This window comes from Zootoca vivipara, chromosome 1 (assembly GCF_963506605.1).
Source record: "Zootoca vivipara chromosome 1, rZooViv1.1, whole genome shotgun sequence".
NCBI classification, from domain to species: Eukaryota; Metazoa; Chordata; class Lepidosauria; order Squamata; family Lacertidae; genus Zootoca; species Zootoca vivipara.
The window spans coordinates 44,145,417-44,161,138 of NC_083276.1; the positions used below are offsets into that span (position 1 = coordinate 44,145,417).

General features: G+C 40.2%; 1 protein-coding gene across 3 annotated transcripts in view; it reads left to right on the forward strand.

Moving 5' to 3' along the window:
* Nucleotides 1-15,722, forward strand: part of STARD9 (StAR related lipid transfer domain containing 9) — an 86,207-nt gene that overhangs the window by 62,334 nt on the left and 8,151 nt on the right. For all 3 annotated transcript variants that reach the window (XM_060273566.1, XM_060273590.1, XM_060273621.1), the window contains 4 exons: nucleotides 434-902; nucleotides 2,140-12,270; nucleotides 13,584-13,781; nucleotides 14,297-14,478. In XM_060273566.1, coding sequence (XP_060129549.1) covers nucleotides 434-902; nucleotides 2,140-12,270; nucleotides 13,584-13,781; nucleotides 14,297-14,478 — 10,980 coding nt within the window. The remainder of the gene's footprint in view (nucleotides 1-433; nucleotides 903-2,139; nucleotides 12,271-13,583; nucleotides 13,782-14,296; nucleotides 14,479-15,722) is intronic.

Here is a 15,722-nt window from a genome sequence, read left to right on the forward strand (position 1 = left end):
CAGGGATGATGGGAGGAGTAGTCCCAAAACATCTGGAGGGCCGAGTTTGCCACTGCCTGACATAGGGCAATCCTTAACCTTGGTTGACCAAATAATCAACCAGTAGGCAGACTGGACTGGTTGATTCAGGATACACACCCAATGCCTGTGCCAAAACCTGCTGACATCTGTAATCAATAAAGTTGTGGCCTGTTTGAATCCCAGTTGGTTGTCCTGTGTTTACTGCAGCTTGAACATGCCTTGGCCCCTGCACTACAACTTTACTTCACCTAGACCCACAATGTCAGGCTGATCTTGCTTAAATTATTTCTCAATACAAATTGTAAAATTGGCATAGAGTTGATTATTCTTTACATAAATTCTCGGTTCAACAGAACTGACAAGACTTTCTGATTTTCATGCTTTTTGTTCATTTGTTTGCTTGTTTTCCTAGACCAGCAGTGGCTCATTGATGAAAAGAAACGGCTGGCTGTCCAGCAACAGCAGCAGGAATCTGCTGTGCAGACAGAAGTCAAATCATATGCAGAAGCTGGAGTCCAGAACGTATTGGAGTCAGAAACTGGCCTGTCCCTGACAGAGCAGAACAAGAAGAAACTGGTGCAGCTAGAACTTTTACGAAAATACTCTTTGAAGAAAGCAGAAAGGCATTTAAGCCGGAAGAAGGTTAAAGTGCATCTTGATAGGATTGTGAAGAAGCAAAAATTGCTAGAGGCCAAGAAAAACTTGGAACACTTAGAAGCTAATTGCTGGATTAATGAAGATAATGTGAAATATTCCCTGTCTCTGGACCAAAATACCACAGTAGCTTCTGGGGACTTCAAGTGTTCACAGCCACAATCAGATTCATGCTCCTTGCAATGCAGAAGAAACAGCTTTTTAAATCATCAGCCAACACATTGCAGGTGAATACTTTGCACAATACTTCTCAAAACACTAATCTGTTCTGAAAAAGCACATTTTTCATTAACTTCAAAGTGCATGTTAAATGTCATGGCTCCAAGCTTACTCAGTATCATCAGCAGATGTGTCAACTATACATTTAGTTGATTAATCATTAGAACCCTGTCATAACTGATAGGAGTGAGAGTTAAGGCAAATGAAAAAGTTTTGATGTGACATTGGAAAAGTAAAGGACAGCACTTGGTAAACCTCTCTGAGGAGGGAATTGTTGAGGCAGCTTGCCATAAGAGAAAGCATGGTTCTGGTCCCCTTTCTTGCCTTGGAAGGTGGAAGGCTGTTCTTTAAATGCAGTAGTTCCAAAGCATTTAGAGTTTATAGACCAAACTTGTACTTGGAAACAGATCACCTGTTTAAGAACTGGTGAAATGTTGTATAAATTGCCACACTTCCTTCACTAGCTCAGAGGTTGCCTATATAGTAATATACAGTTTTCAAGATTGAACATATCAGTTCAACAAACACTGAGATGCTCTCAGATCCGGTGTAATCCAGACCATGTCATATTAAGATTTACTGGTCAGCAGGTTCATCCCAACAAGATTTGATAGCTTGTCAAGATCTCCTATTGGTCTCTCAATTGCTGGGCCATTCAGGTAAGGACTAGTGCTTCATAACTCTGTTGACTTGGTATGTTTGTCTACATAGGACTGTATTCAACATAGTGCTAAGGAGACTGTTCTATCAGGGCAAAGATTTCTGTCTGTCCAGCTGAATGTTCTCCCCCTCACCCCCCCAACTCTGTACTTGGGGTTCCCTCAACCCTGTAGATCAGGTTTGGGGGCAGGGCATGTGTGGGGAGAAGAAGAGGGAAATTCTGTTGGAATATTTAATTGAATACTGTCCCTATGATCTTGGGTTGGAAACAGCAACCATACTATAGGTTCAGGGATGGGGAGCCTGTAATCTTCAACGTTGTTGGATTCCCATTAGCTTTGTGCATTGGCTATGCTGGCTGGGGCTGGTGGGAGTTGGATTCCAACATCACCTGGAGGCTCTTAGCATCAACTTGGGTACATTGCCTATTAGTCTACCAAAGAGCAACCACTTGACTCCTAAGCAGATGACAATGATAGGATTTCCATGGGGGTAAGCATGATTATGAAAGCAATGTTGTACCTGCCTTAAGAAAAACCACCATAAAGCAAATTATTTAACATATTGTTGGTTTTGTTTTTACAGTTTTTTCGTGAAGAGGGATCCCTCTCAAGTACCTACCTCAGCACACAGCCATGGATGCTGTGAAGTCAACCAACCAAGGAAATCACTGACTGTAGAGTATCCTCCAAGAACAATTAAAGAACTTTCCAGAAGAGATAACATTCATGATGACAGAGATTATGCCTGCCCAACCAACAGACAGCAGATCAAAATTCAAAAGTCATTATATTTGGGAAGTAAAGGAAGAGTGAACCATGACAGTAGTAATGCAGCAGTAATTTCTCTTATCTACGAAGATAACGAAACAATGGAGAAATCAGATAGGAGACCAAGGCAAACCAGATCTAAAACCGAGATTTCTAAGACCAGTTCTCCTGACCACTTCAAGAAAAAAAGTGAATCTGAAACAGGAAGACAGGTGGGAAAACTAAAAGCACCGGCAGATTCAAATCAGCATAAAGGGAAGCACTTAGAAAAGAGTGGCACTCAGGAAGCTAGCAGAAAGACTAGAACTGATATAAGAAAAAAGCACAAAACTTCACTTCCAGGAAATTCCTCCATGGAACTTAAAAAATCAGCAATATATGGTGAACTACCAGAAAAGCACCTAAGCCAAACAGCAAATAATGTGAAAAGACATTCAAAGGACAAACAATCAGAGGAAGAGCTTGAACTCCTTAGGTTAGCAACTTCAGCAAGAAGCCTTAACAATATAAATGCCCCCACACCACTCTGTCATGAGGGGGAAAAATGGCACAGTGCTGAGGTGTTGAGCGATGGAATCTCAAAAGCAGTCCCCAAACCACTGAGAAGCTTGCAAGAAGATGATGACATTGAGTTTTCTGATACGGATAGCGCCTATTCTGTAGATTCTCTTTCATCTGCTAGTGCAAATATCCTGAGAAGTCAACTGAGTCATACGGAGTCATCTGGAATCAAGGACACAGTTGAGCTGGAAGGTTCTGAAAGTGATGACAGCCAGATGTCCCAAGATTCTCTTTCAGGAAAAGTGAAGAAAACTGAAAGTCAAGATACAATTAACTTTCTTGAGGTCCATCAAGAACCTGTTAATAACTGTCAGTCTGCCTCACTGTTAGCAAACACACCTTTATCAAACCATAATTGGACTATGAATGAAAGAAGCTTTTCTCTTGATAGTCTAGGGGATGTTGATGAAGTTCCAGGAGAAGATATAGCAGAGGAGTCCAAATTAGAGTCATTTGATGAAGTTCCCGCAGAGGCTTTTTGGAATTTGCAAAACCCAAGGTCAAAATCCATAAAGAGCAACAAGCAGCAAAACCATGAGATCTGTAAGGAAAGTGTAAAAAGACCCAATGACTTGAATCTGAATACTGATTCTTTTTATCTGGATGCTAGTACACAGTCTAGTTCTAGTAGCATTTATGATCAATCAGTAAAAGAAATGGAAATTTGTGTTTCAGGAACAGAGAGTTCATTTGATCAACAATCAAATGCTGCAGGTGAAAACCTTCCTGTTTTCCCAGATGCTTGGTTGTCTTGTGACTCAAAAAATGGAAAGGCCAGCCCCATCATAACAATGCCTTCTTCCCAAGATCACTCAGAGTTCCGGGTTGCTCAGCTTCACCCTATTAACAAGTCAAACTGCTGGATGAAGAAAGATGACTTAAGGCAGTCAGCTGCGGAATTATCATTTGTCTCCTGTTATAAAAAACCGTATTGGGTTTCTCATGAGCCAGACATGATAGAAACATTATTTTCACCATCAGTACCTTTTCCAGAAACAAGGAAACACCTTGAAATTGAAGCTCCAGGAGACATGCCACCATTTTCTCTGTCAACCAAAAACGTTCAGTTTGGTCATGGTTCTACAAAATATGGTTATTCTGAAGTTGCTTCTCCACCTGAGTCTAATTGCCAGCAACCTGATGAATTATCTGAGGGTGGATCTGCTACTATACAGAAAGAAGACATTTATGTAAATACTAATTTCAAAGAATGCCTCTTTAGAACAATTGAAAAAGAAGACTTTGATTGTGACTCTAACAGCAACATAAGAGACTCAGAGGTAGTTGACTTAAACCTCATAGATAAATCCACCTGCACGGTACCTAGTGGATCTCCTGACTTGATTGCATTGGGTAAAGCACAGAAAAAGTATCAAGGTCATGAACATTTGTTTTCAAAAGAGGGAGTAAATTTATTTAGTGATGAAAGTTTCTTTCTCTGTGATGCATTAAGCGAGAGTACCAACAATGTTGGGGAAGAAGAATATTCTAGTGACAATATATACTTATTAAGACATTGTGGAAGTAATTTTGATCTGGTGCCAAAAACAAGATACCAACAAGTGGCTGCAGAAGAAATTGTTAGAGAGAATAAATTGTGTCAAAGTAAGAAAACAGATTTTTGCCACAGTGATCAGTTTTCTCTACCAATACAAATTTCTGAGACTGAGAGATTCAGTGTGCAAGAAAAGAGAGATGCTGTGACAGAATCTGCTTTAGAGGTACCTTCATTTAGAGAAGTAGAAGAAGAAGCTCAAGAGAAAGACTTATGTTCAGAAAGTAACTGTGAAATTCAGACTAAATTATTAACAAGTGATTCTCATTCAGGTTCAGAACTTGACTATTCTGGAAGTAGAGTTAGCCAAAATGTTTTGTTAACTTCTGATGCTGAAAATATGATGGAACAGACCAGTGAAGGGGGAAAGACCATGCTCTCTTTTTCTGGCCAGGGAACATCTTCATCTACTTCTATGGATTTGGTGACTGACAAATCAATGTGTTCAAATATGGACAAGAATGGGGGGGAAACTAAACTATCAGTTGATAGTGATAAATCCACTTTCCAATCTAATTCAAATGTGCATTATCAAGACACAGCTGGAATGGGAAAATATGCTGGGAAATGTCAGGGTTCCATGGCACTTAAGGATGTTCATCTGACCAAATCTAGTTCTGTGGAAAATAATGTAAATGATCCTAACTCTGTTGGCATCACTGATCAGAAATTCACAGTGCAACAGGAAGTTGAAGATACTTTTTTGTTAGGCCCCAGTGTTCAGTCTGGCAAAACCAAAGCTTGGCATATACCTGCATCAAGAGGGGGGAAAGAAGCTACAGTTTTCCATGTGGACTTTAGCGAAAACGATGGCCCAGGAATGGAAGTGAATTCTAAGCAAGCCAGAAATAACAATGAAAAGGACTGTGGAGGAATGCTGGGAAATGATGGAATTGAATCAGTCACAGCCGTCCAAGAACAGAATCTGTGTATCGGTAAAGAATCTGAACATCCAAAAAATGGTGTTGATACTGGAGCTTTAACTACTTCTGAAGATAATAAATGTGAACTTAATAGTAAGACAATAAACTCTGAAGAACTTATTAAATTAATGAATAGTGTCAATAAGTTGGAATGTGACATATCGGAAATTAAATATAGTCAGAGGTTGCACAATTACCATAGAGGTGAATTTCAATGGGAAACTGTAGAGAGTAGGGTGAACTCAGAAAATGTTAGCTTGGTTCAGAGTACCAGTGAGGAACATTATAGGAAGCTGGCTGCAACAGTGACGCATGAAGAAACAAATATCCAGCTGATTGATGAAAACAAAGGAGAACCATGTCCAACAAAACCAGCAATGGAACCTGATAGCATTATTCATTCAAGCAGTGTTAATGAAAATAAAATCCATGAAACTGTAAAACAGAGTGATTGTCTTGAAGACATAGAAGCGAACTCTAAGTGCAGTGTGCCAACCATTGTTACTCAAAATATTACAGACTTACTTGACGAATGTGAAAAACCAGTTCAGGTTGACAGAATTTTAGAAAACGTCCCGAGTTTTGAGCCCTCGGCAACTGCAATAACCACTGAGTGTAGGCAAGAAGATGCTTTAACCTATAGTGAAGATGATAAATATATATATACTGACAATGAGGCATCTGTAATAGAAAGCTTGTTAATGTACCCCAAGACTGTTCTTCAAGAAAATGAAGTTAATGGAGACGTGATTTGTTCTGAAACGGTGAGCAAAGAACATTGTGATACAACAGAAAATGTGAATTCCAGGTTAACTGAGCTACACACTGATGGCAATGTTGTATTGCAGCAAGAAAACCCAGGCCATGGTTTTATTAATTGTGACAACACCAATAATGGAACAAATTCTGAAATACCAGAAATATACTTCACTTCTTCTAATCTGGAAGAAGAGCAGGATGTGCACCAGATAACAGAAGTATGTCTTGATGTTATTAAAACACAGCAACATGAAAAACCACCAGGGCTTTGGACTTACACAGGTATAATTAATGAGACACCAGAAGACAATAGTAATGGTTGTGCAAGTGACAATAGAGCTGTAATTGGACAGTGTGGGATTAGTGAAGAATTTAAACAAACTGACAGTGGTGAAAATATTAATGGATCTAAATGTCTTTCTACAAATTCTCATGGAAATATTTCAGAACACTGTGATACAAATTTTGGTGGAAGCATATGTGATGATAAATTCATGCCAGTTAACTGCATACCTAAGGAAAAAGAAACAACACATCCAACACACCCCCTACCATTGGCAACAGCTAAGAAACTGGACCAAAGTACTAATATACAAAATGTGTATATTTTAAAAACACAAAAGGTTGGGGGAAATTTCGAAGAAAATAGAGAAAGCCTAGAAGTGGATGGTTCACAAAATCAAGCTAGATTTCTGTTAGAGAACAAATGCAGTTACTGGTTTTCAAACAATGACAGCATGTTAAGTGATTTATCAGAAGAAAAGAAAAGGCTGCCTCTAATTTTTTCAGGGAATGAAATTTTTGATGACTCGATGCCCATTAACCAAACAGGTCCGCTAGAACACAGAAATCACAACTATGGGTTAACTTCTGCGCCTGCTGAAGACCTTTGTAATCAATCTGCATATAGTTCTTTGCTGCCTGGAATAAGTACAGATGAAGAAAACATGAAGGGTGACCATACTATAATAAGCAATCCTGAAATGCTATTAAGTAATAGTATCAACAATGAAGTAGTTCTCCAGTACTATGAAACACAAATGGATAGTGACTTGCAAGCTAGAATGTCACATACCTTTAACAAAGGGGGAGGAAATGACTCACTTTCTGACATTGTCATGAACAATAAATGTATTACATTTCCTCCTGATCAGCTAGGACAGGATGGACAGGGGAAGGGAGACTTTATTTCCAATAAAATGTCTAATTACACTGCACCTGAGCAGAATCCTAGTAAGGATGACACATTTTCAAAACCATATATTGCAGAATGCCATGCATCACTAGTATCAGCTTCTACTGATGACCCACAAAACAAAGCTAGTCCTCTCCAGACATTGTTTCCCTCTGAAAGTACAAGTGATGATGCGGACAGGTTTCGAGGAGAATACAGCACAAAAGAAGAAGAAAATTGTTTAAATTCATTAAGCACATCACACAAAGAAACTGCCACATCAGACTCATTAACCTCAGATAAAACAACTACTTATCCCTCTTCAGGTTTCAGAGAAAATGTAGAAGAAGCAACACCATTGCTACCAGAGCTTTCTTCTCACGAGTCTTTTAACAGTAATGTCAGTCAGAAAGATTTGAATTCACCAGTCCCATATGAACAGACAAATAAATCCCTAGGCACTGATTGCATCAAGACAGAATGCAGAATAAATAGTATTGGAGAAATGGAGTGTCAACCAGAAACTAAGATTTGTGTGTTCAGAACTTCTAATGATCTCTGTATGGGGTGCTTAAATGACTCTATAGCAATATCTGAGGATGGAGCAAAACTTTCAGGGTGTTCTGACCAAGCCCTATGGGGAAATGCTCATTTTGGTGAAGACAAAGCTGCAGGATGCAGGATGAGTTCTTATTTGTCTGAATACTCTGCTAGTCACTTGAATAGCTCAACAGGGCTTCCCACACATTTGCTAGAATGCCCTACAGGCAACTACAAAGCTGATGCTTTGTATTATGGGGAAAGCAAATATTTGGACTCAGACATTTTTAATGTCCCTGCCTCAACTGTGGGTGATTACTCTGTACACCAGCAAGACAGCAAAATCACTATTTCTAGTTATAGTACCAAAAATACTCAGCGAGTGGCGGAAATGTATCAGAAGGAAAAGCAAGGTCAAGATTATTCCCCTGAATGTCTACATAAACAAGAAAATATTGAGTCTTCACAGCCTGGGGATTATGTGGATAGGACAGAAATAAAATTGCAAGCGGAAAGCTTGCTTAACTATCAAAGTTTAGAACAAATAGTTCTAAGTGGCAAAGCATTGCCACCTGCTTTATGTTCAGTTGAAGATATCTCCACTAGTACTGTGCTTAAAAATGTGGACATTCTAGAGTCCCCCAAATCACCGGAAGGCTTCACATCTGCTCTCTGTCCACCATATACTGACTCACTGCAGAATACCTTTTTGTCAACTTCATTTCGAGTACAAGAAAGTCAAGCATTTTGTCATCAGGGTTTTCCAAGCGTTGCTTGCTATTCTCCAGATACCTCTTCTAGCCTCAATACTAGTTATAGTAATGCTGAGAGACATGGTCCTCTGAATGCTGCTGCATCAAACTCTCCTGCACTTGCCAGCAGTCTGTTGCAGGAAAGCCAGTGTGACAATTCTGTGATAGTAGACCCACAGCCATGTGCTTCTGAAACGACTTCTTTTTCTCCTATGAAAGAAAGTGGTTGCCTCCCACTTTCTGATACTAACTCTGGCTCTCAAAGAAACTCAGCTTTAGATTGCAGCAAAATACATGAATTGAAAACTGAAGCATTCCATTATGAAAGAGATGTTTGTGAAGAACCAAAGGATACAGCTTCAGTGCAAAAAGCCTATTTAGAAAACATTGGCAAAACTTTACATCACACATTGCATTCAAGTCTTGACTTGCAAGAAGATCAGAGTACACCACAGTTAAGTAGCAGTGTTGATTTAGACAACTTCCCTAATACAAATGCCAATAATCATCATATAATTGCACATAAGGTGATGAAGAGTAAGAGAGAATCTTTAATGTCGGAACAGCTAAATATTTCAATATTAAATGACAGCATGTCCTCAAAGTATTTATCAGGAAGCAGCTGTTTGACTTTGCAGGAAGAACCTGCACCAGAGATAATTAAAAATGAAAATGCAGTTTTTACTTCACAGAATTCAAACAGAAGCAAAGGAGATGGGCAACGGCCATGTTTGCAGAGTCATAGCTTATCAGCACCATCTATTACTGTTATATCTAATTTTGAATGTGCTTCAGAAACTTCTAAAGTTGACCTTTCTGTACATTCTACCTCTAAGTCATTACAAGAGTTAAATATGAGTGTTGAACCACCATCTCCAACTGAGGATGACCTGCACAGAGCTGAAGGCTTATCCAAATTAAAGACAGACAATGTTGTGCCAGTTAAATATAAACCCAGATTTCAAAAGAAATCCATTCAAGCCCAGAGGTCTAATTACTGTGATAAAAGAAACTGTAGAGAGAGCACTCAGGAAAGTCACTCTTCAAATCCTTCCTCTGCTCACTATCCAGTAGCTGTTGCCCACAAAACTGGCAATCCCGTGGATACAGAAACAGAGAAGTATTCAAATAATGTTTCTTCGGCACACCGACACAGTTTGAGTACACATGAAGATCTAAGACATCAAATGGAGGCAACAGACAATAAAGATGCAATGCACTTCAGTTCAAGCGATATCAACCCATATATTCACCCATGGCAGCAAGATGAATGCTGCAAGATTGGTTGGAAACAATATGTTTTTGGAAGTGCAAGTGATGTCTCTAGCAACCCACCTCCACTGAGTTTGGATAATCAAGCAGTTATGAGGTGCTCCAGTGTGGATAATGGTTTGAATTCTCAAATCTCCCCTTTCCGTTCTCATCTCAGTTCATATGCTAATGCAAGATTGTTATCCAGCACCATAAGTAGCACAGAAGATCTCCAGGGATGGGATGTTGCAAGAGAAGGCTTTGACTCTACCCATTCAGATGAGAGTGGCAAGCCTTGTACCAACGTTTCTCATGATGAACTTGAGGCTACGCCAGAAAACTGCATTTCCAGATGTGAAAATGGTTCTCAGCAGCCTGGAAAGGCTTCCATGCAAGTTGACGAAATTGTTCTTCTCTACCCTTCTGAGTCGGAGAAATCCTCCAATAAACCACAAGAACTACTCACTTGCGAACAGGAAACACAGACAGAGGCGCCAACAAGGCATAGAAGGCAGAAGAGACACAGGAGAAGCAACACAGATATATCTGCAAGAAATCCTGAGCCAAGCAAGGATACATTCCAACAGCCTTCTTCTTGGTCAAGTGTCCAGAATCTTTCCCTGCACCTTTCACAGCTGCTTCACAACACTTCTGAGCTGCTGGGAAATTTGTCCTTACAGAATGTTAAAGATAGCGAACCAAGTGACCATAAAGCAGTTGAAGAAAGCTCAAGAACCACTGTGACTGACAGCTGTACCCAAACAACAGAAGACATAGGCATTCAGACAGATATTTTAGGACACCCTCAGAACAAAGACAAGGAAAGGAAAATCAACACTAATGTGGAAAGTGAGACAATGAAGTCTCAGGAGGTAAATGTTATTGTGAAGTTTGTGCATACAGATACTGTAGCTCTGACTAAGGAGAGAATGTCAGAAGGCATGGAACACAAAATGCAGGGCATGCTTGACAAGGGAAGCCATGATATTCCAGAAGATTCTTTTATGCCTCAGCCTTCCTTAAGTAGACATTCCAGTTCTTCATCAAAGGTGCCAATAGTACCATTACATGCCCCAGCAGTACTTTCCCCTGTTGCATCTTCACTTGGTTCTAGACCCGAGTCTTCAGATGTTGTGGTTAGTAACCCTGCCTCTAGCATTTCTCTGTCTCCAGCATGCTACTCTCAGGACAGGAAGCCTGTTGGTAAAGCTGACATTCCAAGAATAAGGGATAATAGCTTGCTAGTTGACCGAGCCTCTTCCCCAATTTTGACTCTTAGTGCCACTCCAGTCAGCCAGCAGTTTACATCAGGCAAGTCTGCTTGTTCTTTCAAAGGATCTGTTGGACAACGGAAACGTACTGCAAGCTCAGAAACAAGTTTTAGGGGAAATGGTTCAGCTCCACAATATGACTTTGGATCTTGGGAGCCATGTGTCGACTCTTCTTCACAAACTGAGGTGGACAGTGAGTCTACCACGTCTAGAGAGAGCAAGGAAATGTACAAAATGCCTGAAAATGGCTTTGATAACAATGCAGCTAGAGAATTTTCAGGTGCTTCAAAACAAAAGCACAGGTTTACTATTGACACGCATACTGCAGTTCACACCAAAAGACTTTATCATTCAAGCAGCACTTTAGAACTTTCTAGCCATGGGGAATACTTACTTGATGATCACCGAGAGGCTGTTCCAGTGGAGCGTTCATTTCGCCAGATACGAGCCACGAGGAGGGCGAGAAACTTCTCTGGAAGAATCAAATATGAAAGTCCCATTAGAAATTCAGAATGCTCACCCACTAAAAAGTCATTACAAAGACCATTAAATGAGACACCAGAATGTGTGCCTGATTCTTTTTCTCCGCAACACCAACAGACACAGAGAAACCAAAAGCACTGCCCTTTTCCAATGTCTGAAAGGAGCAGTGTGCAAGATGATGGTGAAGATGACAATACAGGATCTGATACTGAAAGTGAATGCAACACTGAAATTCTACTGAGTGAGAATACCTCCTTAGTAAAGACCCACAGACTTCGAAGCTACAGTCTTCGTGACCTGCCTCTGCACAATAAATTCAGCAACTGGTGTGGTGTGCAGGGAGGTTCTCGTTCTTCTTTCACTAGCCTGACTAGAAGTGCTGGTGATATTCACAGCCAGGCAGAAAGGAAGACCGTTAACACAAGAGCATCTGGAGCAGAAGAGAGATCCCAGCTTAGTGAAAGGAGAGCCAGGGAGATTGAGGGGCTCCGAAGAGAGCGTGCCCAGATTATGTCTGGCATACACTTAGAGATGAACCAGCATCCTCTTACCGTGGAACTTACTGAAGCAAAGCTGAGTTATGGCATTGGAGAAACAGATGCCCAGCTGAGGATTCTTCAGAGTGGAGTAGTTGAGGACTTGACATCAGTACCCATAAAACAGCGACTCTATGAAAGGTGAATTACTTTACATTTGAAATAATAGAAAATTGGCTAGAAGTAGTGCTTTTCAATCTTGAATATTTCTTCTTAATAAACTACAGGATCTGTTGGATGTATTTGTTTAGAATGGGGGGGGTGTTATTGGTTTGTTTTTGTTATTTTTGTTTTGTATTTTATTATGTATTTTGTGTCTCTTATAATGTAATTCCATGTTGTGAACCACCATGAAATCTACGGCTATAGGGCAGTATACAAATTTAATAAACAACAAGAGAACCATGTGTTCTGAAGACAAAGCAGCTGCTGACAACAGCCTCCATGTGTCACATTCTCCCTTTCTGTAATAACGCAGCCTCAGTTACCCAGAGTCTTAACTTCATGATGCAGCATATTCTCATCCCGCCCCTGGCAGCTGTAATTGAGGTAAGGTTGGGAGAGGAGAAACTTAGACATGGTTTGACTAACTAGGACCACATGAATTGGTCCTTGACGGTCCCTTTTGCTTTCTGGCTGCACTGAGCTTCAGCCAAGGTCTGTTCCGACACCATCATCCTGGAACAGTTAGATTAGCTGTTAGAGAGAGGAAAGTTAGGAACTTCACTTAGAGCTACCGTTTTCAGCAACAGCCCTGTATCTCGTGTAATCCAACTCTCATTCTTCCCTCAAAGTTGCAAGAGTTTCATTGGGTAGAGGTAACACACACACACACACACACACACACACACACACACACACACACGAAATGAAAAGCCACTCAGCCTTCAAGGGTATGATGATCATTTCAACAACATAAACATTCAGCACTGCCACTTATCATTGCTCCTAATAGGCAACCAAATTCTTCTCTGACACAGTTTAAGGCAGTGGTAGGTAGGGTTAAGGCAGGCATGACCAAAGTTGGACCTCCAGCTGTTTTGGGACTACAATTCCCACCATCCCTGACCACTGGTCCTGTTAGCTAGTGATGATGGGAGTTGTAGTCCCAAAACATATAGAGGGCCAAGTTTGGCCATGCCTGTGTTACGGATTCCAATCTGCTGACAAAGCTGCCATACACAATACACCGGGGTAGCAATGAAAATACAATGATAAAACTCTTTAGCAGATAAAGCTGCATTCTGGTACTCACTAGCCTGGGAGTAAGCCCAACAAATTCCATTGGCACGCACTTCTGAGTAATTATTCTTAGGATCAGCCTTTATGTCTGAAAGCAAGATTTTATCACTGGTACCTAAAAATTCTTCTTCCATTGAGATTGAAAACTCAGATGGCCCTGAATTTTATATGAAGTATCAACCTTTCTTTCTCCACCCCCATCCCCACTATAGGCACAGGAAGTCAATTGAAATGCTGAGAAAGCAGCGGGAGGAGAAGCTTCAGTGTTTCAGAAGGAGCCGTAGCCTCAGCCCACAAAAGCATCTCAGCCTTTTGCAGACAGTGGAAACGAACCAGAGGGATTTAGATCTCCCTAGCCGACGCCGCGAATACCTACAACAACTGAGACGGGATGTTGTGGAAAACACAAGGTAGAGATGGCCAAGGGCCTTTACTGGTGTCAAAACACTCATATGGTTTGACAGCACTGATGATAAATTTGATGAGACTAGAAGATAGCTCATGTTCATGTTCCAAACAGCTGAAGGCCTTATTTGATCCGTCTGAACTCTCTTCACAGCCTTTAAAACAAAATCATATCTCAAGAAGGGTGGTCTTGGAAGTAGATAGAAGTATTTATTTTTTTCTTATAATGTTGATGCCTCTCTCGCTTCATTTCCTGGGTTGTTGTCAAACTGAATTCTCCCCATAATCCTTCACTAAAGGGCTTTTCAGTAGGGAAGAAGCACAATCCACACCACATCCCATGATTTCTCCTTCAAAAAGATATTGTAGAATTGCAAAAGCCAAAGGAGAAAGCAATATTATTATTTTTTGTAAAGTGCATTCTCATTCTAGTGTCATAAAGCAGTGCTTGCTCTAATATTTACAACTATTAATATAAGACAATGACTGTAATGATTTTTTCATTCCCCCCCCTCCCCAGAATTCAAGAACCAAAAAAGTCCCAGCATCCTTCGGAGATTGAGTTGCTGCTCCGAGATTACCAGAGGGCACGAGAGGAGACCAAAATGGAAATTGCACGAGCCAGGGACAAGCTTCGGGAAAGAGCTGAGCAAGAAAAGAGGCGCATTCGAGAGCAGATACACTCTCAACTACAGAAGGCAAGTTTTAAACCACTGAAGATAGTGCCAGTTTTAGAGGCATGTGACGCAATAGCCTTTCTAAAGCAAAGCCAGTATCATCAGTGCTTGGATGAGAAACAGCATGGGGATGCCATGTATACCACCTTGATTTCCACAGAAGGAAAGTGGGATATAAATACATTAAATAGGTAAAATACAGTTTATCACTCATGGAAATGGCACCCCACCCCAATGTCAGAAGGTTCTGAGCTGCATCCACATTTTTGTCCTAAAAATGCTATACAGCTTATTAATAATAATTTTTATCACTTTATTTGTTTGTTTGTTTGTTTGTTTATACCCTGCCCATCTGACTGGGTTTCCCCAGCCACTCTGGGTAGCTCCCAACGGAATAATAATAATAATAATAATAATAATAATAATAATAAAGTGATAATCATCAAACATTAAATATTTCTCTAGTAGTACAGGAGCAACGGACTAAAATTAACCAACAAAAGTAACGAGAAGCACTTTTTTCCATTTCCAATTTTCAGATAAGAATTTAACTATTTAAGCTATTTGTCTAAATGTAGCAGGATTATACACCCCCAAAATATGCATTCCACAAATAGAAAAAATCCCAACAGCTACAAATTCAGAAAGAGCCCCAATAAGCCAGTGTACACACACATCCTGTAGATCCTCACACCTTTATTTGGCCAGATGCCCAATATTCCTCAGAGAAGTGAACTGAGGAGTAACCAATTTCCCCCATTTTATTTTATTTTATTTTATTGTAGAAACCACCTATGCAGAGTGCAAATTGATTGGTCTTTGTAACAGCTATCAGTTATGTCACCTCCTTCCTAGCTGGCTGTACAGTTTGTTAATTAGCAGGCCCTTATGGCAATCATGAAGACACTCCCCTTTCCTTGCCTGGAATAATGTTTCGAGGTTGTTGTTGTTGTTGTTGTTGGTATTTGTTTTAAAACCCTACACTTAATTTTTTTTAAAGAGGACTCTGGATAAAGATGCCAAATGTCTGGAAGGGGTGGAAATCAGTGCTAGATTCAGGTGTGCACATCAGAGGAGAGAAAGTGGGAAGATGAAAATGCACTGCTTCCCATAGGTAGCTTAAATTTCTCATAAAGTTGTCAGCTGCTTATGTTTTAAGGAAATCTATTACTTGTATGTTAAGCAAAAGTGCAGACAGGACCAGTCACTCACTTTAGCATCATTAAGTAAATTGCAAGCTGGCAAAAACAAAAAACTAAATTGAAATGA